This window comes from Mustela erminea, chromosome 1 (assembly GCF_009829155.1).
Source record: "Mustela erminea isolate mMusErm1 chromosome 1, mMusErm1.Pri, whole genome shotgun sequence".
Taxonomy (NCBI): domain Eukaryota; kingdom Metazoa; phylum Chordata; class Mammalia; order Carnivora; family Mustelidae; genus Mustela; species Mustela erminea.
In genome coordinates, this window is record NC_045614.1 from 117,101,953 (window position 1) to 117,129,088 (window position 27,136).

General features: G+C 35.4%; 1 protein-coding gene across 1 annotated transcript in view; it reads left to right on the top strand.

Moving 5' to 3' along the window:
• Positions 1–27,136, top strand: part of CCDC39 (coiled-coil domain containing 39) — a 53,749-nt gene that overhangs the window by 11,585 nt on the left and 15,028 nt on the right. Inside the window, exons 7-13 of the mRNA XM_032340039.1 lie at positions 2,979–3,170; positions 12,734–12,837; positions 13,374–13,506; positions 16,030–16,224; positions 17,173–17,337; positions 19,941–20,078; positions 22,247–22,455. Of these exons, the coding sequence (XP_032195930.1) occupies positions 2,979–3,170; positions 12,734–12,837; positions 13,374–13,506; positions 16,030–16,224; positions 17,173–17,337; positions 19,941–20,078; positions 22,247–22,455 (1,136 nt within the window). The remainder of the gene's footprint in view (positions 1–2,978; positions 3,171–12,733; positions 12,838–13,373; positions 13,507–16,029; positions 16,225–17,172; positions 17,338–19,940; positions 20,079–22,246; positions 22,456–27,136) is intronic.

Sequence of the window (27,136 nt, forward strand, 5' to 3'; positions counted from 1 at the left end):
GTCCTTGCAATGTTCAACTGTGGTATTCTCTTTTGTATTTAACGTATTCATTTCAAATGTAACTCACATTATTTAAAAATCACTTTTGTAGTAGGGTTCAATAGTTTTGGTAAATGTTTTTCAAGGCTGACTCTTTGCACTTAGATATGTGATTTTATGAAGATTATTTACTTATGGCATTATAATTATGAAGACTAGATCCTGCCCTTTGAAATGTGAAACAAGAGAAAGTCAGTGGATAATTTTAGTGCAGTAAATCAATGCTCTGACATACACATGGTTGTCCAAGTTGCTTTGGATTTAATATATGTGCTATTTGAAGTAATCACTGGTGTAGAGAAATGAATCTCATGGTTGGCCAAGAAACAAAAAGGGAGAGTCAGGAAAGAAACCTAGACTGTGATAAAGTTTCACTTTTGAACTGAGGCACCCATAGTAGGGAAGAAGCTTGGAACAAAGGAGTACCACACTGATTAAACACAGACTTAGTGTTATCTTTTGCTAGTTTCAGAGGTAACATCTTAAGTAAGTATATATTGTATTATATTATACTTAAGTATATATATATAGAATGCTACATTATAGAGTGTTAATTGTTATAATTGTGTAACATTGTTACAAAATGTGAATGTTGAAGTAGGTATTAAAGTATTTTTTAAGTGGTAGTAAAGTAAATATAAGGCAGAAAGTTCTAGAATGATCATTTTGCATTTATAAACTTAAGATGTTTTGACTTGTCTTTGGTTGAATGAACATGGTATATACAACCAAAGACAGGTCAAACATCTTAAGTAAGTTAAGTATATATATATATATAATGCTACATTATAGAGTGTTGATTTTTTTAAAAGATTTTGTTTATTTATTTGACAGAGATCACAAGTAGGCAGAGAGGCAGGCAGAGAGAGAGAGGCGGAAGCAGGCTCCCCACTGAGCAGAGAGCCCGATGCGGGCCTCGATCCCAGGATCCTGAGATCATGACCTGAGCCGAAGGCAGAGGCTTAACCCACTGAGCCACCCAGGTGCCCTAGAGTGTTGATTGTTACAGAGAAAATGTGGGATTAAATAAATTTACAATGCCTTTTTTAAACACTGTTACACATATTTTAATTTTTTATAGATTGTGTTGTCTAGAAAATTCAGCAGTCTAAATGTTGCTTCTTTTATTTTTTAAATTTAATTTTATTTTTTCAGTGTTCCAAGATTCAGTTTATGCACCACACCCAGTGCTTCATGCAATATGTGCCCTCCTTAATACCCATCACTAGGCTCACCCATCCCCCCACCCCCCTCCCTTCCAAAACCCTCAGTTTGTTTCTCAATGCTTTTTAAATGTAATGCTTTGCAGGGGCACCTGGGTGGCTCAATCAGTTAAGCTTCTGCCTTCAGTTCGGGGAGCCTGGGATCAAGCGCCAAGTTGCGCTCCCTGCTCAGGGGGGAGCCTGCTTTTCCCTTTCCCTCTGACCTTTGCCCTATTCTACTCCCCCAATGCCATACCCCATTCCCCATTTCTTCTCCCTCTGCCCTACCCCACTCCCCTGCTCATGCTCTCTTTCTCGCAAATAAATAAAATCTTTAAAAAAATGTAGTACATTACAGACATATATATCCATTTAATATGCCAATATGTACAGTATTACATGCAGCATTTCTTTTTTTTTTTTTTAAAGATTTTATTTATTTATTTGACAGAGAGAGAGCAGCAGCAGCAGCAGCAGAGGGAGAGGGAGAAGTAGACTCCCCACTGAGCAGGGAGCCCTATAGGGAACCCAATCCCTGGACCCCAGGATCATGACCCCAGCTGAAGGCAGATGCTTAACTGACTGAGCCACTGTGGGGCCCTAGAGGCAGCATTCCTAAAAGTTACTAATTTTAGAACATATACCCTCCCTCAACCCAATTTTCTGGGATTAAATGTTTGGTGGGACCTCATTTTGGAATTACATTTTAGAGTAAATTTTACTTCTTCCTCCAATTCCTTTAACATGTTGCCATCAACATCACGTGGTAAAAACCACGTGAGCTTTTTATTCCTCAGCTCTAGAATCTTCTTTGTTCCATACTACTTAAAAATTGAACCTCTTAAACATGGCAGTTAAAAAAATTGAATTTTTTCACAATTGGACCCTAATTCTACCTTTCCAGCCTCATTCCTTTCATATGTACCCACCCCTTCCTGATACATCCCCATTCCGTCCCTGCCCTCCCTATACTTTCACCACATTATTTATGCATCTCTATTAATCTTTTTAGGCCTAACTTAAAAGAAGCTTCTTAAGTAATGCCTTTTAATAATTCCTCATTGGTACACTTCATCATCTCTTTTTCCCATGGTGCTTTGTCCATGTCTCAGTTACTACCTTGTATATTCTATTCATTTTGTATCTCCAGGACCAGCAAAACCCCTCAGTGAAGACATTCTTATTGAAACAAATAACTAAAATATTATTCTCAAAAGACGAAAAAAAAACCTGGTCCTGTGATATATTATTATAATAAAATAATTGAAATTCAACTTTCTATGTAAAAATATTCAACACTGTTATATTTTTTAGAATATTACCTTTTGTTTATGAAAGCTTTACATTTTTCTCTTCAGCAAAGTACCAGTTTTTTAAAAAAAAAAAAAAAAGACCTTATAGATACTGATGTGTAACTGTGTAACATATTAATACTTTGTTTTTATTCATATAAAAATAGACTTTTTTTTTTTTTTTTTTAAAGTAGGCTCCATTCCCAGTGTGGAGCATAATGCAGGACTCAAACTCAAGATCCTGGGATCAAGACCTGAGCTGAGATCAAGAGTTGCATGCTTAATTAACTGGGCCACCCAGGTGCCCCCAAAGTAGGCTCTCTTTAAAGACAATACTGTCTTAAGAAGTTTTGATAGAATACTGAATACAGAAAAATAAAAACTAAATTCCTTTCTCTTTTGTTCATTGTATTAAACATATATTTAACATATTTTTAAACCTTAGGCATTAACAAGGATAAAGCAGGAAATACGAGAAAAAGAAAATTTGGTTAAAGAAAAGATCAAGTTTTTGGAAAATGAGATTGGGAATAACACAGAATATGAGAAAAGAATTTCTGTTGCTGATCGTAAACTTTTAAAATGTAGAATGGAGTATCAGCGTCATGAAACAAACAGAAGTCAGCTGAAAGATGAGGTATGTCAACTAAAAAGACTGGCTTGTGTATTTATGAAAAATTACTATAAAAATAAGCATAAAAGCTCTCTTTTGATTAACGAACTGTCTTCTAGTTCCTTTTTCTTATGTCCCTTCATGTTGTGGAATTTTAGGGTACTGCATTTTAGCCCTGCTGGGTGAAAGCAAGAGGGGTTCCAGACATATCACAGATGGTGTGAAGGGATTGGAAATTGGAATAGTGTAGAGCATTTCATTGTACAAGTTGTTACACTTTTTATTTCTTTTTCTTTTTTTAAAGATTTTATTTATTTATTTGACAGACAGAGATCACAAGCAGGCAGAGAGGCAGACGGAGAGAGAGGAAGGGAAGCAGGCTCCCTGATGAGCCGAGAGCCTGATGTGGGGCCTGATCCCAGAACCCTGGGATCATGACCTGAGCTGAAGGCAGAGGCTTTAACCCACTGAGCCACCCAGGCGCCCCTACACTTTTTATTTCTGATAAAGAAGGAAAGTTTTTTTTCTGTCCAAGAAGAGTAATTAAATTTGATCCTGAAGAAGTGAAATAAGCATATTTCTTGCCTAAATTAAATGTCACTCATAATAGTTTATTCTTAAAATTTTTAAAGTTTAAATCAATTGTATTAAAAAATGTCAGAATTCGTTCACTCATTACTTGTTTATCAAGATATAATTCACATATAATAATTCACCCTTTTAAAGTATATAATTTGGGGGAGGAGTCAAGATGGTGGAGAAGTAGCAGGCTGAGACAACATCAGGTAGCAGGAGATCAGCTAGAAAGCTTATCAAACCATTCTGAACACCTACAAACCCAACAGGAGATCAAAGAGAAGAAGAGCAGCAATTCTAGAAACAGAAGATCAACCATTTTCTGAAAGGTAGGACCGGCGGAGAAGGGAATCTGTGGGGGGAGGGGCTGGCTCTCTGCAAGCAGTGGAGCAACAGAGCACAAAATCAGAACTTTTAAAAGTCTGCTCCACTGAGGGACATCGCTCCAGAGACTAAACCGGGGTGAAGCCAGGGTAGGAACAGCATGGCCTCCGGTCCCGCAGGGTCATGGAAGGATCGGGGGTGTCTGAGTGTTGCAGAGCTCGCAGGTATTAGAGCAGGGAACCTGGCTACAGAGACCAAGCCGAGGAGTGAGCTCTCAATTTGAGGTTACCTTGAACTGTAATCTGTGGTACAGGCCAGTGCTCTGAGTGTGGTCCCCACAAGATCTGGGGAGACCCCCCCCCCGGAAGAGCCCAGGGATCTGCAGGGTTCGGAGACTCCAGGCAGAGCTGTGTGCCAGAGAATGAGATGCTTGGTCACAGGCTGGATGAGCTTGGAGCATGGCTGGAGGCCAGGGAGATGGGAGTGATTGAGCACTTTTCTCTAAGGGTGCACTGAGGAGTGGGGCCTTGAGCTCTTGGCAACTCTGGGTTGGAGATTGGGAGGCTGCCATTTTCATTCCCGTCCTCGGGAACTGTACGGAAAGCATTCAGGGAACAAAGGTTCCCGAAAGCGAACCCTAGCGGATTACTTAGCCTGTCCCTTGGTAAGGGTGATGCAATTCTGCCTCTGGCAAAGACACTTGAGAATCACTACAACAGGCCCCTCCCCCAGAATATCAACAAGAAATCCAACCAAGACCAAGTTCACTTACCAAGGAGAACAGCAGAATTCCAGAGGAGGAGAAAGCAAATCATGGAATTCATGGCTTTCTCCCTATGATTCTTTAGTCTTGCAAAGTTAATTAATTTTTTTATTTAATATTTTTTCTTCTGCTAAATTTTTTTTAACTTTTATCCTTTCCTCTTTAAACGTTCTTAAACTAGTTTATGTTAACAATACCTTTCATAAAAAATTATCTTTTTTGAACCTTTATTATTATAGTCATATTTTATCCTTCATTGTATCTAACTTTATTTTTTATGTACACATAGAGTTTTTTCTTCTAAAAAATTTTTCTTCTAAAAAATTTCTTCTAAAAAATTCTTCTAAAAAATTTTCTTCTAAAAAATTCTAAAAAAATCTCTTTTTCTAAGAGATCAAAATACACCCTAAATCTAACACTGGGCTTATTCTAGTCTCTAGCCCGGGCAGTTTCTCTACACTTTCTTTTTCTTTATTCTCCCAACCAACTTATCTTATCAAGTCCTTTTAGAAATTAAAAAATTTTTTTTTATCTTTATACTTATATTCCATCCTTTCATTGTGTTTACCCTTATATATGTTTTTCATTTTTTAAAAATTTGGGAGGTAGTTTCTTCTAAGAGACCAAAATATTCCCAAAATTAAGTGGTTGACCCTGTTCTAGACCCTGTTCTAAAATTTTGGGAGGTAGTTTCTTCTAAGAGACCAAAATACTCCCAAAGTTAATGGGTGACCCTGTTCTAGTCATCAGTCTAATATATATATTTATTTTTTTTAAATATTTTTTCTTTATTTTTTTTCTTTTTTGAATTTTTTTTTCTGAACTTCTTTTTACCTCCTTTCTTCCCCCCATGATTTGGGGTCTCTTCTGATTTGGTTAAAGCACATTTTCCTGGGGTCTTTGCCGCCCTATAGTATTTTATTTGCTCCTTCATATTTTCTTATCTGGAGAAAATGACAAGGCGGAAAAACTCACCACAAAAAAAAAAAAAAAAGAGTAAGAGGCAGTACTAAAGGCTAGAGACCTAATCAATACAGACATTGGTAATATGTCAGATCTAGAGTTCAGAATGATGATTCTCAAGGCTCTTGCTGGGTTTGGAAAAGGCATGTAAGATATAAGAAAAACCCTGTCTGGAGAAATAAAAGAACTAAAATCTAACCAAGTTGAAATCAAAAAAGCTATTAATGAGGTGCAATCAAACATGGAGGCTCTTACTGCTAGGATAAATGAGGCAGAACAGAGAATTAGTGATATAGAAGACCAAATGACAGAGAACAAAGAAGCTGAGCAAAAGAGAGACAAACAACTACTGGACCACGAGGGGAGAATTCGAGAGACAAGTGACACCATAAGAAAAAACAACATTAGAATAATTGGGATCCCAGAAGAAGAAGAAAGAGAGAGTGGAGCAGAAGGAATATTGGAAAGAATTATTGCAGAGAATTTCCCTAATATGACAAAGGGAACAAGCATCAAAATCCAGGAGGTGCAGAGAACCGCCCCCCCTAAATCAATAAGAATAGGTCCACACACCATCATCTAATAGTAAAATTTACAAGTCTTAGCGACAAAGAGAAAATCCTGAAAGCAGCCTGGGACAAGAAGTCTGTAACATACAATGGTAAATATATTGGATTGGCAGCGGAGTTATCCACAGAGACCTGTCAGGCCAAAAAGGACTAGCGTGATATATTCAGAGCACTAAATGAGAAAAACATGCAGCCAAGAATACTGTATCCAGCTAGGCTGTCATTGAAAATAGAAGGAGAGATAAAAAGCTTCCTGGACAAACAAAAACTGAAAGAATTTGAAAACACCAAACAGCTCTCCAGAAAATATTGAAAGGGGTCCTCTAAGCAAAGAGAGAGCTTAAAAATAGTAGATCAGAAAGGAACAGACATAATATACAGTAATAGTCACCTTATAGGCAATACAATGGCACTAAATTCATATCTCTCAATAGTTACCCTGAATGTAAATGGGCTAAATGCCCCAATCAAAAGACACAGAGTATCAAAATGGATTAAAAAAAAAAAACCCATCAGTATGCTGCCTACAAGAAACTCATTTTAGACCCGAAGACACCTCCAGATTTAAAGTGAGGGGATGGAAAACAATTTACCATTCTAATGGACATCAGAAGAAAGCTGGGGTGGCAATCCTTATATCAGATCAATTAGATTTTAAGCCAAAGACTATAATAAGAGATGAGGAAGGACACAATATCATACTCAAAGTGTCTGTCCAACAAGAAGAACTAAAAATTTTAAATATCTATGTCCCTAACATGGGAGCAAACAACCATATAAACCAATTAATAACAAAATCAAAGAAACACATCGACAATAATACAAAAATAGTAGGGGACTTTAACACTCCCCTCACTGAAATGGACAGATCATCCAAGCAAAAGATCAATAAGGAAATAAAGGCCTTAAATGACACACTGGACCAGATGGATATCACAGATATATTCAGAACATTCCATCCCAAAGCAACAATACACATTTTTCTCTAGTGCATATGGAACATTCTCCAGAATAGAGCACATCCTGGGTCACAAATCAGTTCTCAACCAGTATCAAAAGATTGGGATCATTCCCTGCATATTTTCAGATCACAATGCTCTGAAGCTAGACCTCAATAACAAGAGGAAATTTGGAAAGGACCCAAATACATGGAGGCTAAAGAGCATCCTTCTGAAGAATGAATGGGTCAACCAGGAAATTAAAGAAGAATTGAAAAAATTCATGGAATCAAATGATAATTAAAACGCACCAGTTCAAAATCTGTGGGACACAGCAAAGGCAGTCCTGAGAGGAAAATATATAGCGATAGATTCCTTTCTCAAAAAACAAGAAAGATCTCAAATACACAACATAACCCAACACCTAAAGGAGTTGGAGAATGAACAACAAAGAAAGCCTAGATCCAGCAGAAGAAGAGAAATCATAAAGATCAGAGCAGAAATCAATGAAATAGAAACAAACAAACAAAAAAACCAATAGAACAAATCAACAAAACTAGGAGCTGGTTCTTTGAAAGAATTAATAAGATTGATAAGCTCCTGGCCAGACTTATCAAAAAGAAAAGAGAAAGACCCAAATAAATAGAATCATGAATGAAAGAGGAGAGATCACAACCAACACCAAAGAAATAGAAACAATTACAAGAACATATTATGAGCAACTCTACACGAACAAATTTGACAATCTGGAAGAAATGGATACATTCCTAGAGACATGTAAACTACCACAACTGAACCAGGAAGAAATAGAAAACCTGAACAGACCCATAACCAGTAAGGAGATTGAAACAGTCATCAAAAGTCTCCAAACAAACAAAAGCCCAGGGCCAGACAGCTTCCCAGGAGAATTCCACCAAACATTTAAAGAAGAATTAATTCCTATTCTCCTGAAACTGTTCCAAAAAAATAGAAATGGAAGGAAAACTTCCAAACTCATTTTATGAGGCCAGCATCACCTTGATCCCAAAACCAGACAAGGATCCCATCAAAAAAGAGAATTACAGACCAATATCCTTGAACACAGATGCAAAAATTCTCACCAAAATACTGGCCAATAGGATCCAACAGTACATTAAAAGGATTATTCACCATGACCAAGTGGGATTTATTCCAGGGCTGCAAGGCTGGTTCAGCATCCGCAAATCAATCAGTGTGATACAAGACATTAATAAAAGAAAGAATAAGAACCATATGATACTCTCAATAGATGCTGAAAAAGCATTTGACAAAGTACAGCATCCCTTCCTGATCAAAACTCTTCAAAGTGTAGGGATAGAGGGCACATACCTCAATATTATCAAAGCCATCTATGAAAACCCACCGCAAATATCAATCTCAATGGAGAAAAACTGAGAGCTTTTCCACTAAGTTCAGGAATACGGCAGGGATGTCCACTATCAGCACTGCTATTCAACATTGTATAGAAGTCCTAGCCTCAGCAATTGGACAGCAAAAAGAAGCTAAAGACTTACAGATCAGCAAAGAAGAAGTCAAACTCTCACTCTTTGCAGATTATATGATACTATATGTGGAAAATCCAAAAGACTCCACTCCAAAACCGCTAGAACTTGTACAGGAATTCAGTAAAGAGTCAGGATATAAAATCAATCTACAGAAATCAGTGGCATTTCTATACACCAGCAGCAAGACAGAAGAAAGACAAATTTAGGAGTTGATCCCATTTATAATTGCACCCCAAACCGTAAGATACCTAGGAACAAACCTAATCAAAGAGGCAAAGAATCTGTACTCAGAAAACTATAAAGTACTCATGAAAGAAATTGAGGAAGACACAAAGAAATGGAAAAACGTTCCATGCTCATGGATTGGAAGAACAAATATTGTGAAAATGTCTATGCTACCTAAAGCAATCTACACATTTAATGAAATCCCTATCAAAATCCCATCCATTTTTTCAAAGAAATGGAATAAATAATCCTACAATTTATATAGAACCAGAAAAGACCTCAAATGGCCAGAGGAATATTGAAAAAGAAAGCCAAAGTTGGTGGCATCACAATTCCAGACTTCAAGCTCTATTACAAAGCTGTGATTATCAAGACAGTATGGTACTGGCACAAAAACAGACACATAGATCAGTGGAACAGAATAGAGAGCCCGGAAATAGATCCTCAACTCTATGGTCAACTAATCTTTGACAAAGCAGGAAAGAATGTCCAATGGAAAAAAGACAGTCTCTTCAACAAATGGTATTGGGAAAATTGGACAGCCACATGCAGAAAAATGAAACTGGACCATTTTCTTACACCACACACGAAAATAGACTCAAAATGGATGAAGGACCTCAATGTGAGACAGGAATCCATCAAAATCATTGAGGAGAACACAGGTAGCAACCTCTTCAACCTCAGCTGCAGCAACTTCTTCCTAGGAATATTGCCAAAGAGAAGGCAAGCAAGGGCAAAAATGAACTATTGGGACTTCATCAAGATGAAGTCTTGCACAGGAAGGAAACAGTTAACAAAACCAAAAGACAACTGACAGAATTGGAGAAGATATTTGCAAACAATGTATCAGATAAAGGACTAGTATCCAAAATCTATAAAGAGCTTAGCAAACGCAACACCCAAAGGACAAATAATCCAATCAAGAAGTGGGCAGAGGACATGAACAGATATTTCTTCAAATAAGACATCCAGATGGCCAACAGACACATGAAAAAGTGCTCCACATCACTCGGCATCAGGGAAATACAAATCAAAACCACAATGAGATATCACCTCACACCAGTCAGAATGGCTAAGATTAACAAGCCAGGAAATGAGAGATGCTGGCGAGGATGCGGAGAAAGGGGAACCCTCCTACACTTTTGGTGGGAAAGCAAGCTGTTGCAGCCGCTCTGGAAAACAGCATGGAGGTTCCTCAAAAAGTTGAAAATAGGGCTACCCTATGACCCAGTAATTGCACTACTGGATATTTACTCCAAAGATACAAATGTAGTGATCCGAAGGGGCACGTGCATACCTGAATGTTTATAGTAGCAATGTCCACAATAGCCTAACTATGAAAAGAACCTAGATGTCCATCAACAGATGAATGGATAAAGAAGAAGTGGTATATATATACAATGGAATACTATGCAGCCATCAAAAGAAATGAAATCTTGCCATTTTCGATGACATGGATGGAACTAGAGGGTATTATGCTTAGCAAAATAAGTCAGAGAAAGACAACTATCATATGATCTCCCTGATATGAGGAAGTGGAGATGCAACATGGGGGGTTTGGGGGTAGGAAAAGAATAAATGAAACAAGATACGATTGGGAGGGAGACAAACCATCAGAGATTCTTAATGTCACAAAACAAACTGAGACTGGCCAGGGGGGTAGGGAGAGGGTGATGGGATTATGGACGTTGGGGAGGGCATATGCTATGGTGAGTGCTGTGAAGTGTGTAAATCTGGCGAGTCACGGACCTGTACGTCTGGGGTAGTAATACATTGTATGTTTATAAAAAAATAAAAAATATTAAAAATTAAAATATATAATTCACTGGTTTTTAATATTACATAGAATATGCAACCATCTCCACTATCTAATTTTAGGCTATCTTTGTCTTTCAAAAAAAAAACCCTTACCCATTAAAAATCATTCTACTTCCCTCCTCCAGCCCAGCCCTGGCAACTGTTTTTTTTTTTTTTTCTGGCAACTGTTAATCTACTTTCTGTCTCTATGGATTTGCCTATTTTGGACATTTCACATAAATTCTTTTATTTACATGATGTTTTCAAGGTTTATCCATGTCGTAGCATGCATCAGTACTTCATTTCTTTTCTCTAAATTTTAAAATTGAGATGAAGTAGGGGCAGCTGGGTGGCTCAGTCAGTTAAATGTCTGCCTTCAGCTCAGAACATGATCCCAGAGTATTGGGATCAAGCCCTGCATTGAGCTCCCTGCTCAGTGGGGAATCTGCTTCTCCCTCTGTCCTTCTGCCTGGTCATGTTCTCTTTCTCACTCTGTCTCCCAAATAAATCAATAACATATTTTTAAAAATTTGAGATAAAGTACACATAGCATACAGTTTACCATCTGAATCATTTTCAAGCATACAGTTCAGTGGTATTAAATTCCCAATGTTATGCAACCATCACCACCATTAATCTCTGTAACTCTTTTCTTCTTGTAAAACTGAAACTACATACTAATTAAACTCTAACTCCCCATTCTACCCCTCCACCCAGCTCCTAGTAACTACCATTCTACTTTCTCTCTCTATGAGACTACTCTAAGTACTTCATACACATGAAATCAGACAGTATTTCTCTTTCTGACTGGCTTATTTCACTTTTTTCACTTAGCATAATGTTCTCAAGGTTTATCTATGGTGTTGCAGATGTCAAATTTTTGTTACTTTTCAAGGCTAAATACTATTCCATTATATGTATATATTTTATATATATATATATATATATATATATATATAATATTTTGCTTCTCTGTTTATCTGTCAGTGGACACTTGGGTTGCTGCCATGTTTTAGCTATTGTGAATAATGCTGCTATGAACATGGTGTACAATTATCTCAGAATTCCTGGATGATAATTATGGTAATTATGTTTTTAATTTTTTGAGGGACCAGCATACTGTTTTTTGTAGTGGCTGTACCATTTTGTATTTTCACCAAGAGTGCACAAATATTTGTTTCTTCACATTATCACCTATACTTGTTCTTTTCTTTTTTTGGTAGCAGCCATTCTCATGGAAGGGTGTGAGGTGGTATTTCATTATGGTTTTGATTTGCATTTCCCTAAGGATTGATGCTGTTGAGCTTTTTTTTAAATGAGTTTATTGGTTATTAGTATATCTTCTTTGGAGAAATGTCTATTTGAGTCCTTCGCTCATTTTTTGGATCAGTTTTGTTTGTTTGTTTTGTTTTTGTTTTTTTTGGTGGTGGTGGTGGTGGTGAGTTTTAGAAATTATCTACATATTCTAGATATTAATCCCTTATCAGGTATATGATTTGCAAGTATTTTCTACATTTTTGGACTGCTTTTTAACTATGTTGATGCTGTCTTTTGATGCACAGAAGTTTTAAATTTTGATGAAGTCCAGTTTGTCTTTTTTTCTTTTGTTGCCTATCATATCCAAGAAATCATTGCCAAAATCCAATACTGTGATGCTTTTGCTCTATGTACCTTTAATACATCTATGTAGAGTCTGTAATTTGCCAGTATCATGCTATAAGCCATCCAGAATATAATATCAAATCAAAAAGAAAAGCTGTTAATATGTTTTACAGCAACATGGCCACTGTATTTATGGTTGTGATGTAGGTTAAAACCTAACATGTTCAGAATAGAACTTCTCAAAAATGAAATTAATTTATAAGATGTAGAATAAAAATTTAATTTCTGTCTGTTAACTAATGAATAGCTGGATTCTTTAAAAGCCACTGTGAATAGAAGTTCCAGTGATTTAGAAGGTATAAGGAGAAATATTTCCAAAATAAAGAAGGACATTCATGAAGAAACAGCAAGGTAAGAAAAAAGATATTTAAATATGTTTACGGTTCTTGACTACTTCTATTTTTTTAAGATTTTATTTTTTTATTGGAGAGAAAGAGAGAGAACAAGTAGAGGGAGGAGCCGAAGGAGAGGGACAAGATGCAGGGCTCAATCTCATGACCCTCATATCACACCTGGATCTGAAATCAAGAGTTGGACATTAAATGTCGGAACCACTCAGGCACCTAGTTCTTGACTAGTTCTAGAAAAATTATCAAATATTTAAGCTCTTGTTAATAATTGTAAACTGATAGCTGCTAAATGATTAAACTTGAAAAAAAGTTTTTTCTGGGTTTTTCTTTGTAAAGGCTTAGGAACAATATTTTTATGATCTATTAAATATATGTTTAATAAATATAAAGGTTTACAGAAAGGTAACAAAAAGGTAATGAATAGGTTTATGGCAAAAGACACCTTCACGTTATATGAAGAAATCTTAGGATAAACTGTTTCTTGTTTGTATTACTTTTTAGATATGTTTTCTTTCTTTCCTCTTAAACTCTCTCTAGGTTACAGAAAATTAAAAATCATAATCAGATTGTGAGAAAAAAATTAAAGCAGATAACTGAGAAAACAATGTCTGTAGAAGAGAAAGCTACCAATTTGGAAGATATGCTAAGGGAGGAGGAAAAAAATGTAAAGGTAAAGTTCAGTTTTAGTTCTTAAGAGTCACAGTGAATCTTGCAATAGTGAATTAGACTCTTGCAGTCAGGGAGTAGGAGGTCTTTTAAGAGGCTGTGCTTTCTGGTGTGATCACATTTGTTATCAAAATTTTGAGTTGTTGGACCCCTCTTTGTGTGTGGCTTCCAAGGATTTTTCTGGCCTTCTATCTTAAAGCTTCTTTTTCTCCTTTTGCTTCACTTTCGACATTTGACTTGGATGTCTTCTTTCACAAGTAGCCCTCTACCTGTAATCTTGTGCCTTCCCAATGCCTGGTGTGTCTCTGCTTGCCATTCTTATATATGTTCTTATATTGCGGAGGTACCTTGAAAAATGCCCATATTTTAAAATTGATTTAAAATGATTTCTACCCTTACTGTTGGTTTTCTTTCTTTCTTCCTTTCTTCCTTCCTTCCTTTCTTCCTTTCTTTCTTTCTTTCTTTCTTTCTTTCTTTCTTTCTTTCTTTCTTTCTTTCCTTCTTTCTTCTTTTTTTTCTTCTTTCCTTTCTTTGTGATCGAATTTCCCCCAATGGTCTACATTCCTTCCCTGTATTTCTTTATCATTTGTTATCTCTGATGGTCTGGCACCATTTATAGGTAAATGGACTCTTAAGTGTTCTACTCTGTTAACTCTGTTGGAATGTCTTTGGCATCTTGGTAACATTTACGCCAATTTTTGAGGAACTGGAAAAGGCTGGTTCATCATTTCCTCTTTAAACTTTGAAGTGACTTCTGTGATCTGACACTGTTTATACTACTTCTTGCTTTTACTCTTTTTCTGAGTAATATCATGGCAATATCCTCCATTTGCTAAATATCAAGTAGGGTTTCATGTATATTTGGATGGAATCAAGCTTCTTCGGTGTGCTGTTCAATGTTTAAAATCCCTGAATAATGAAGTCACGACTTGAGTGGTATATGAGTATAAATCACATTATTTTTTAAAAAGTTGGTTTTTCCCCCCTAAGGCATGAGTTTTTGTAGTACATGTAATAGGACAGTATTAGAACTTATTAGAAGTCTATAAAGACTGAAATCCATATAAAGTAGACCTTTTGATGATGACATTAAAAACTGGTGACATTTTTGAAGAAATTAGCTTAATTAGAAAAAATGGGATTGGCAGCATGTGTGCTGCAGTTTATTATGGCAGCATGTATAGCAGCATTTTATTCATAATCTTGGTTTTTGTAGCTGTTGGTTTTTGTTTGGAAAAATCCTAACCTATAGCTTTGGAAGTGTACTGTGTTATACTACCAAGCACTGACTTTAAAACTGCCAGACAGTCTTTGAGAAGGTCTTAAAACAAATGAAAATTGTCCATTATATATAAAAAAGCATTCTTAAGATTATATTCTGTTTTTTAATTTGTCAAAATTTAAATGTGCCAGTCACAGATTTTTTTTTTTTTTTTCATATTGAGGGTCATTTGTTGCCAAAAGGAAATAGGCTTATCTGGGTGTAAGAACACAGAGGGAAATTATTTCAACATTTAAAATGATAACTTTCAACAGATCTTGCTTGGCATGGGAGATCTATATGAAGCCTAGAACACATGGTCATGAAACCCTGAGGTCAAGACAGATCTGCCTCTTAAGAAATGAGGAGTGGGAATGGGGGACTGGTTTCTGTTTCCTAGAAGGCTGTACACGTAGGGAGGCAACTGGAGACAAGGTGTGAATAAAGGGTAGTGCCAGTAGCATGTTGGGACCAGCATTTACCAGCTCAAAATGAATGATAGTTGAATTTCCTGGAATTTTGCAAGTCAGCTGCTAACATAGCTACTATTAAAAATTAAGTTAATTAGACTTATAATTAAATATATACATTCAAAATGAAGTAAAAGAAGTACTCAACACTCATCACTTCAAAATTATTTTACTAGATTTTACTATTATCTATTTATGCTCTTAAGATTACTTACATTTATTATATATGTATAGTGGAAATGCTATGTAATGGTTTGCTACTGCCTCTCTTCCCAACTCTGCATTTAACGGAATCATGTTAGTGGTTTGAAATTGGCCATAGTGGGAATATTTATACAATGAAAAATCAGCTTCTTCCCCCTAACCTCCCATCCTTTGGAAAACTGGTGGATAAACATTTACCTGCTCACCACTGGATAGTGCCCAGAAGAAGGTGGGAGATTGCATGATATGATTTCTTTCCTGTAACAACCTCAAGACTTCAGCAAATTCTGTGAACTTGAAAGATGTGTGTCTCTGGTATATTTTATTTTCTAAGGAAACCAGTGGAATGACCAAGTTCTAAGGTCAGGGTGACATGGTATAGAATTAAGATGACAGATCAAGGTACTGGAATAGAGTAGACTATAAGAAAGGTTGGAGATTTGTTGAAATTGTGGGAAGGGCATTCTTATATTCTTAAAGGCTAAAAAATGTTGGGGGGGGTTAACTTATGACCCCTGAAATTATAATGTTCATAAAATAAAAGATTTTAAGCTACTATAATTTCATTGATCACTATTATTCTTATCACCAGGAAGTGGAAGTTCAGTTGAACATAGTGAAAGAGGTGCTATTTAAGAAAGTTCAGGAATTACAGACTGAGACAATGAAAGAAAAAGCTGTTGTATCAGAAATCGAAGGAACTCGGTCCTCTCTAAAGCACCTCAACCATCAGTTACAAAAACTGGATTTTGAAACCTTGAAGCAGCAAGAAATTATGTACAGTCAGGTAGATATTAATCTTATGAATGTCTTCCATATTGATTTGTTATAGTTGTGATGGTTAAAATACCATAGTGTCCTGAAAAAGCAAAGATTTTTAAGGCATTCTTGGAGCGATAGACAAATGTTGAAATGGGATATCACGTTTGGTCAGCAGTAAGGTAAGGGAGCCTTAAAAGCTATTTTTTTCTTGATCTGAAATGAACAGGTGAGAGGATAGACAACTCTAGTGAGAAACAACCAGGCTTTAGAGGAACCTGGGCCATTTGGGCCTGGAGTAAAACAAAACAAGGAGTGGGATATCTGAAACCTGAAAAAACTGTATGTTGAGTCTTAGTCATGCAAACATGGGCTTCCCTACCCCTGCCCATAAACTAATAGTTTAAAAGCACTTTGGAAGTTTTCACTTATATGTTTCATTTATATATTCTGTCTCATGTTAATTCTTTAATATCATCCCACTCTACATCTCAATTTCCTTATCTAATGTAGTCTTAGTTTCTCAAAATTACAGATGCTGAAGTATTCTTTTAAAAATAATTCATCGGAAGTTCACCATATTTGAGCCATCCATAGCTAACAATTTATGACTTTTTTTTATATCCCTTAGAAAATGGGTCCTCAAAAATCCATGTCTGTATAAATCCAGTGGTTTTACTGAGGTTTCATCCTAGTAGTATGGTGAATATCCTCCTAGCTGACTTCTTATATTTTCAGAAGATTACTTACTTACTTACTTACTTTTATGTCATTATCATGCACTAGATTGTTTGCTATTTCTCTGCTTAGAGCTAAGAAGGATTTTACACTATAAATTACTGATGAATTAAAGTGACTTTAGTAAATGATGACACTTAAGACTAAACTTTAAGGAAGTGTTTATTGTGTTTTTACATTTATAGAAATGGTTTTAACTGTCTATTTCTCATTATCTGTTTTTAAAAAAATTCAACAGGATTTTTACATTCAACAAGTGGAACGCCGAATGTCACGGTTAAAAGGAGAAATTAATTCAGAAGAAAAACAAGCCCTTGAAACAAAAATTGTTGAACTTAAAAAGATGTTGGAAGAGAAAAAATCTACATTTGGCCTTTTGGAAACACAGATCAAGAAACTTCATGTAACTTAACCAAAATACTTTTAATGCTTCAAATATCCCAGTCATTAGTTATTCTATTTTAAGTCAACATGGTTCTAAGACCATGTTTGGATAGGATGATTGCCAAGCTACTTGCATATATAACAAATGTATGAACTAATGTTCATGTTTCTATACTGACTACGAGAATATAACATTACTATTGATTATGCATTTACTATATGTTAAGTATATTATATGCTTTTAGTATTTTATCTCATTTAATCTTTATCATTGTCTTGTGAGGGAGATATTAATACTCGTGTCACAAATCAAGTAACTTGTCCATGGTTACACATGTAACCAAGCTGTACACAGCTAGTACATGGAGTGCTAGGATTTGATGCCTAGCCCACTGGACTTCAAAATACTCTTAAACAGTATATGGTTTAAAACATTGATAAATTTCATGTTTCTATTATGTTTTTGCCAGAATATCTTGATTGCCCTTTATCTTTGAAATGACCGTTATGGGTCATCTATTGTTATTCATATTTTTACTTGGTTACAATTTTTTGAATGATTCTATTTTGTTAATAAGATAAAAATGTTCTTCATCTTTCGGTATTTTACTGTTTATAGTCATATAAATCCTATGTTAGGGGAGCCTATGTAATATAAATCGTATTTTAAAGTTTAACTGAGAGTAAGTAAAGGAGCTCACGGACCTGAATGGAATAACCCCAAAAGATAGGAGTGTCATTTACAGTTTGAAAGGCTTGTGATCGGTGTCCTCTGGTGGTTATAAGAAGGATTGCCCTGAATTCCTTCAGGACTGCAAGGGTGAAAGGGAGCTCTTACTTTTTAAAATAATTTTTTAAAAAAAATTTAAGATGATAAAATTATGGTTTGGAGTAGTTTGTTTCCTGATGAAATGTTTAAAAACCGTTTCCTTAACTTTGTGGAAAAGAACATGTATTTTGGAATCAAAAACAAGTGGTTGTGAGTATAAAGTTTATTTCAGTACTTCTATTTCAACTTTTCTGAGCCCCAGTTAACTGAGCCCTAGTTAACTCATCTATTAAATGAAAGAAAATATTTGATATTATTTTAGGGTATTTGGGAGAATTAGAAGCAATGTGTATCTTAACACAGTGCTTTTAGGAGGTGTTCGATAAATGGTATTGTTTTAATTACATAGAATAAGATAAGAATATGAATACTGCTGAATGATAGGAGGGTGACATTTGCATGCAAGCACATTTCTTGACTCTGTTGTGAATGGTATCTGTTTTGCTGTGTAGGAATAGTTCTAGTGTTTTGCCTTTTAACTACTCGGGCTCTGTCCATTATACAGCTATATAGTACTTAATGCCTCTCCCAACTTGGTTTTAATAGAGAGATAAATAAATTACAAGAAATGCAAGTGAAGTTTTTAAGATATTAAAGCTAGTTAACCTTCTAATGAAGGTCTGCTCTTCTCAGTGGTACCATGAGATTGTGAAACCATTCTGCATTACCTCTTCCGTGCTATTCCATCTCATATTTTGAATAATAGAAACTTAATTCCTTCTGGTTGAAAATCACCTTAAGTTAAATTTTTTTTCATTCTAAAAGTCAATTTTATGAAATCACATCTTTTATGTGTGATTTTAGGAAATCATACACGCAAAAAAAATTCCTCTTCTTGCAGTCTTGCTGCAATGCAATTCGCTTCATACCTAAGAGAAATACAGGCGATGAGAGAGGCATAGGCGGGAGGCAGAGAGAAAGAGAGAGTAAAAGACAGAGGGAGAGAGAGGAACAGAACTACGTCTTGAAACTAGAAAGTTTTTGCTTTAGGTACCCAGAGGGGATTATGAGCACAAACCTTGTTCCGAAGTCTGGGTGAGTAGGGAGATGGAGGCTGTTATAAAGCTAGGAACCTGATATCTGATGGATCTGTGTGACACACTTACACATCTGATGGAATTAGAACTTTTCTAGCATTTTCTCGCTAGCAATACATAACTATACATGTAATTAAGTAATAATAAAAATTCATGGCACTTCTGTGTGTCAAACACTGTTGTAGATACTCTTTGACAGTAACATCTCTAATCCTCAGAGCAGCCCAGGCAGGTAGGTACTGCCGTTTCCATTTTAGAAATGAGGAAGCTAAGAAAGAGTAGGTTGCCCACCAGGGTCAGATAACTAATGTGTAATTAAGGCCATCTGATTCTAGAACTTGTACTGGGAACCAAAACCCTATGCTTTTTTAGACTGAAGGTTTTTGCCTTCTGTGACTTGGGTTGAATCAAGTAAGGAACTTCAAAAGGTAAGCTGTATACTGAATTGATGCTTGGCTTCCTCTTCATATTTCTCCCCATAAATGGCAATCACCCAATAATTTGGGTTGAACTATACATAATATTTTGCAGAATTATTGAACCAAAACCAAATCCAAAAAATCAATAGGTGATAAAAAGGAATATGTTTCTATGTGAATATTCACGTGTATTATATTAGAAACATTAGAGCATGAAGTGTGAGATTTAAAGATCCAATTATTATAAATATTTGATGGAACATAATTTAATGTAAGATACATTTATTTAATGTTATTTTAAAATATATATTTATGTACCTCTTTTCCCTTTTTATAGAATGATCTTTACTTTATCAAGAAGTCAAATAGTAAAAATTGTGATGAAAAACAGTTCCTCATGACCAAAATAAATGAACTAAACCTTTTCAATGACAGATCAGAGAAAGAACTTAATAAAACCAGAGCTTTGAAACAGGTGCAGTAAATCGTATGTGTATGTAATATTAAAAAACACATTTTAATGCTAATTATAGAAAATTTAAAAAATATACCAAACTATAAAGATGAAAATAACTCACTATAATCACTGTATACAAGATAGTGTTAAAGTTATAGTATTTCCTTCTAGTCTTTTGAAGAAAATTGACTTTATATATATTATTTAAAGAAATTTTAAATATATTATCTATTTCCATTTATGTTGGCAAACATTAAATATTAAACATTAAGTATTCTTTAACAATTATTTTTAAAGTCTTCCTACAGTTTATTGCATATGAGTTTCCATAACATTAAACCATATCCTGTTTTCTGGATATGTGTTTATTTCCAATGTGTGGTTATTCTAAGTGGTACTATCAGGTGGACCTGGCTGGTTCAGTCAGTGGAATGCAACTTGTTCTTAGGGTCATGAGTTTGAGCTCCACTTTGGGTATGGATCCCACTTAAAGAAAATATAGTATTACCATATACTGTGCATATATGTCGTTGTATAATTGTTCAGTGAGTTAGGAGAAATTTCTAACTGTGTAATTGCAGTTCAAAAAGAAGGAATATTTTCAGTGTCTTAAAACTATTTTTTTAAAAAAAGATCTCATTTTATTTTAGAGCGAGAGAGTGCACGCATGAACAAGGGGAGGGGCAGAGGGAGAAAGAGAGATTCCCAAGCAGACTCTGCACTGAGTAGGAAGCTCCACACAGGGCTTGATCTCATGACCCTGAAATCATGACCCAAGCCGAAACCCAAGAGTTGGGCCCTCAACTGATTGAGCCACCCAGGTGGCCCCAGACTAATTTTCAAGCCAAACTGTCTTCTAGAGGGTTCATCTAATAGTCCCACAGCAGTGTGTGAGCATTCTATTTTACTCATCATCAGTAAGTGTGGATATTGTAATTCATAAAATTGTTGTCAATTTGATGAGCAAACATGGTATTTCATTGTATTAGTCTATATTTTTTAAGTTGGTGACAACGTGATGTTTAAACATAAAATTTAAAATATTTATGTTTAAATAAAAATGTTTAGGTGTGGCTGGGTGGCTTAGTGGGTTAAGTGTGTCTGACTTTTGGTTTTGGTTCAGGTTGTGATCTCAGAGTTGTGGGATGTGGACTCTGCACTGAGCATGGAGCCTACTTAGGATTCTTTCTCTCCCTCTCCCTCTGTGCCCCCCTTCCCACCCCCACCCCCACTTCTGTGTGCTCTCTTCCTCTCAAAAAAATGTATGTTATATTCCATGATCTTTCTTTTTTGGATTTCTAGTTTATTATCTTGGCCCATATTTCCATTAGAAATTTTATATTTTTTAATATATCTTTTGCTTTGCAAAAGACCTTCATATGTAAAATATTGTCATATTATCAATATTTTTTCCATTTATCTTTAAATTTTTATTTAGATTTTTGACATTAAAAACTTTTTTTAACATCAATTACTTTTTCCCTAAATAATTTTTATACTTAGAAACTTCTTTGTCATACTAAAAATCAAACAAATGTTTAATATTTCAGTAACTGCATTGGTATTATCTCTTACAGTAAATTTTTATTAATCTGGAATATCTTTTTAGTACATTTGAGATGTAGGGATCTAATCTTTTCTCCAACTGTAAAGCTATGTTTTGAAATAATAAAGTCTTATGTTCTGGAGTGTTTGTTCCTGGGCTTTCTATTCTGAAAAGTGATTTATTTGTGTACTCTTCTGTCAGTACTCTATCCATGACTGAATTGTTTAGAATAGAAATTTATTTACATGTTATTTTGTGAGATTTAGTTTAGAATATAAAAATTTTCATCCATAGGAATATATATATATATATATATGTGTATATATATATATATATATATATATATATATATTTCCTGTATTGTAAGATTTTGGGAATCTTACTTTTTTTTTTTTAAGTAAAACTTAAATTTCAAATTGAATTATAATAAGACTTGGAATAAATCCGTTTCTTAAATATGAAGAAAAACCAAGAGTTATCACTGAGAGCAATCTAAATTTAATCTTCGTTATCTTGGTCAGTGGTCAAATTAGAAAAAGTTGTATTTTCAAGTTTGACTTTTGTGACAATAGAAGAAAGCATTTTTGTTTGTGTATAACAGTAATAATTTAAGTATCTGACAATTTTGTTATGTTGATAGGATTTGATGATAGAAGATAATCTTTTAAAACTTGAAGTTAAACGTACTCGAGAAATGCTTCACAGTAAGGCAGAAGAAGTACTTTCTCTGGAAAAAAGAAAACAGCAGTTACACACAGCTATGGAAGAACGAATCGAAGAAATTAAGGTTCACAAAACAATGCTTGCATCACAAATAAGATATGTTGATCAAGAACGGCAGAACATAAGGTAATTTGGGCTTTAAAATACTGCTAAAATTTTTTGAAAATGTAAAAGTGATGTCAGAAGAACTAACTGGATGATCATCTTTTTCTTATTTGAAAAGGCTTTTATTTTTTTTTTTATTATTGCTATTTTTAAAGATTTTATTTATTTATTTGACAGAGATCACCAGTAGGCAGAGAGGCAGGCAGAAAGAGAGGGGGAAGAAGGCTCCTTGCTGAGCACAGAGCCTGACTCAGGGCTCGATCCCAGGACCCTGAGATCATGACCTGAGCCGAAGGCAGAGGCCTAACCACTGAGCCACCCAGGCGCCCTGAAAAGGCTTTTAATATATTGGACACATTTTAATGAAAAACCTACGGTTTTTCCTCACTCTTTCCTTTGGTAACTTCTAATTCTCTAGATTATCCCTTTTGCAATGAGATCACTAATTCCCTTGTTTGATTTTCAAGTATGTTTTGTGGTTGAGAGTTCAATAACCTGCTTTTCCTTATGGCTGCATTTATTAAAACAATTTTGCCCTAGAGGTTTTGCATATCTTTTATAAAAAAGATTTATTTCTGACTACATGCTACTTTTTATATGATTAAATTAAGTAATTAAGTTATTATTTATTTGATAGAGAGAAAGCATGAGTAGGGGGAGGACAGGGGGCAGAGAGAGAGAGAATCTTAAACAGGCTCCATGCTCAACTTGGAGCATGACGTGGGGATCTATCTCAGGACCCTGAGATAATGGCCTGAGCTGAAATCAAGAATCAGATGCTCAGTGGTCTGAGCCATGCAGGCACCCCTACATGTTACTTTTTAAAATGTTTCTGTAAATGTTATTTTCTTTTAAATCATTTCATTTTGATTTGTTGCTAGCATTATAGAAATACAGTTGATTTCTATGTATTAAGAATCCAGCAACTTTGCTTAAACTGTTATTAATTCTGACAGTTGATCTGTAGATTCTAATTTCTAGGTATTTCATTCACATCGATTGCAAATAACAGTTTTGTGTCTCTCTTTTCAGTCTTTATAACTTTTCTTTTTTTTGTCTCACTGTCCTTGTTGTCTGACCTCCAGGTCAGTGCCAAATGGCAATGGTGATTGTAGGTCCCCTGGTCTTGGACCTGATCTGGAAAGGAATCATTTTATCATTAATATGAATTGTAGACTTTTTTTTTTTTTTTTAAAGATTTTATTTATTTGACAGAGAGAGATCACAAGTAGGCAGAGAGGCAGGCAGAGAGAGAGGAGGAAGCAGGCACCCTGCTGAGCAGAGAGCCCGATGCGGGACTCGATCCCAGGACCCTGAGATCATGACCCGAGCCGAAGGCAGCGGCTTAACCCACTGAACCACCCAGGCGCCCCAATTGTAGACTTTTTTGAGATAATTTTTAAATATCAAGGGAGTGCCCATCTGTTTTCATTCTTTGCTAAGAGGTTGTTTTAGTTCATTTCATCAGGAATGGATGTTAACTTTTGTTATATGCTTTTTCTGTATTCATTGATATGATGCAGCTCCTTCAGTCTGTTAATATAGTTAAATATAGCGATTGATTTTTCAAGGTTAAAACAACATTACAATCCAGGAATAAACAAAACTTCTCTTACATTTTCTATAATTCTAGATTTTGTTTGATGGTATTTGTATATAGTTGTCACATCTGTGGTTATTATTCTCCTTTCTGTGTTGTCCTTGTCAATTTATCAGGTAATTAAGGTTATGTCAGCTTTCATAGAACAATTCTGTGTGTTTTTTATTTTTCTGTAGTCTGGGTAAGTTCGTAAAAGTGTAGAATTATATCTTTCTTGAATTTTCAAAGATCTTACTAGTAAAGCCATTGGATGCCTGGACTTTTTTGAAGATTTTCAACTATTGATTCAATTTATTGATCGGTTATGGAACAACACAGATTTTGTATTTCTTCTTCAGTAAGTTTTAGTAAATTATATTTTTCCCTAGGAAAAAATTTCCATTTCATCTAAATTTTGAGTTATTGTCATAAAATTGTTTACAGTATCATTTTATTATTTAATAGCTGTAGTGTTTGTAGCCTTTCATTCCTGATATTATTTGTGACTTCTCTTTTTTAGGTGGGACAAGTCTTGCCAGTGGTTAATCAATTTTATTATTCCTTGAAAAGAAACGATCCTTGTTCATTTTTTTCTATTATGAATCCATTTTCTATTTTATTATTATTTATTATTATTTTTTAAAGATTCTATTTATTTATCTTAGAGAGAGAGAGAGAGAGAGAAAGCACGAGTCAGGGAGGAGCAGAAAGGGAGGGAGAGGGATGAAGAAAGAATCTCAAGTAGGCCTCAAGTCAAGCCCAGAGCCTCACGCAGGGCTTGATCTCATGGCCCTGAGATCCTGACCTAAACTGAAACCAAGAGTTGGATGCTTAACTGACTGAGCCACCCAGGTCACCACTTTTCTATTTTATTACTTGCTGCTTTCACATTTACTATTTTTTCCTTTTATTTTTATGGGTTTATTCTGATGTGCTTAACTTTTTGAGATAGACACTTAGCTAATTATAAATTTCAACTTTGTTAATTTTTTATTAACATATGTGTATTATTTGCCCCAGGGGTACAGGTCTGTGAATTTTCTGGTTTACACACTTCACAGCACTCACCATAACACATACCCTCCCCAATGTCCATAACCCAACCACCCTCTCCATAGCCTCCCTCCCCTCTCCTCCCCTTCCCCCAGCAACCCTCAGTTTGTTTTGTGAGATTAAGAGTTTCTTATGGTTTGTCTCCTTCCTGATCCTTTCTTGTTTCATTTTTTCCTTTCCTACCCCCCAAACCCCCACTCTGCCTTTCAAATTCCTCATATCAGTAAGATCATATGATAATTGTCTTTTTCTGATGGACTTATTTTGTTCAGCATAATACCCTCTAGTTTCATCCACGTCATTGCAAATGGCAAGATTTCATTTCTTTTGATGGCTGCATAGTATTCCATTGTATAAATAGGCCACTTCTTTATCCATTCATCTGTTGATGGACATCTTTCCATATAGATTCTTTCCATAGTTTGGCTATTGTGGACATTCCTGCTAGAAACATTTGGGTGCACGTGCCCCTTTGGATCACTACATTTGTATCTTTAGGGTAAATACCCAGTAGTTCAATTGCTGCATTGTAGGGTAGCTCTATTTTCAATTTTTTGAGGAATCTCCATACTGTTTTCCAGAGGGGCTCCACCAGCTTGCATTCCCACCAACAGTGTAGGAGGCTTCTCCTTTTTCCACATCCTTGCCAACGTCTTTTGTTTCCTGACTTGTTAACTTTAGCCATTCTGACTGGTGCAAGGTAGTATCTCATTGTGGTTTTAATTTGTATTTCCCTGATGCCGAGTGATGTGGAACATTTTTTCATGTGTTTGTTGACCATCTGGATGTCTTCTTTGCAGAAATGTCTGTTTATGTCCTCTGCCCATTTCTTGATTGGATTATATGTCCTTTGGGTGTTGAGTTTGGTAAGTTCTTTATAGATTTTGGATATTAGCACTTTATCTGATATGCTGTTTGCATATATCTTCTCCCATTCTGTCAGTTGTCTTTTGGTTTTGTTAACTGTTTCCTTTGCTGTGCAAAATCTTTTGATCTTGATGAATCCCAGTAATTCATTTTTGCCCTTGCTTCTCTTGCTTTTGGCGATGTTTCTAGGAACCTGCAGCTGAGGCTGAAGAGGCTGTTGCCTGTATTCTCCTCAAGGATTTTGATGGATTCCTATCTCACATTGAGGTCTTTCATCCATTTGAGTCTATTTTTGTGTGTGGTGTGTAAGGAAATGGTCCAGTTTCATTCTTCTGCATGTTGCTGTCCAATTTTCCCAACACCATTTGTTGAAGAGACTCTTTTATCCATTGAATATTTCCTTCCTGCTTTGTTGAAGATTAGTTGACCATAGAGTTGAGGGTCTATTTCTGGGCTCTCTATTCTGTTCCACTGATCTTTGTGTCTGTTTTTGTGCCAGTCCCATACTGTCTTGATGATCATAGCTTTGTAATAGAACTTGAAGTCTGGAATTGTGATGCCACCAACTTTGGCTTTCTTTTTCAACATTCCTTTGTCTATTTAGGGTCTTTTCTGGTTCCATATAAATTTTAGGATTATTTGTTCCATTTCTTTGAAAAAAGTTGATGGTATTTTGATAGGGATTGCAATCAATATGTAGATTGCTTTAGGTACATAGATATTTTCACAATATTTATTCTTCCAGTCCATGAGCATGGAATGCTTTTCCATTTCTTTGTGTCTTCCTCAATTTCTTTCATGAGTACTTTATAGTTTTCTGAGTATAGATTCTTTGCCTCTTTGGTTAGGTTTATTCCTAGGTATCTTATGGTTTTGGGTGCAATTGTAAATTGGATCAACTCCTTAATTTGTCTTTCTTCTGTCTTGCTGTTGGTGTATAGAAATGCCACTGATTTCTGTAGATTGATTTTATATCCTGACACTTTACTGAATTCCTGTACAAGTTCTAGCAGTTTTAGAGTGGAGTCTTTTGGGTTTTCCACATAAAGTATTATATTATCTGCAGAGAGTGAGAGTTAAATTTCAACTTTGAAAGTTAAACATTAGTTTAGCAGTGTCTTACACAATTTTTTATAAGGGCTAAATAGTAAGTATTACAGGTTTTGTGGGCCATGTGGTCTCTGTTGCAACAACCCAACTCTG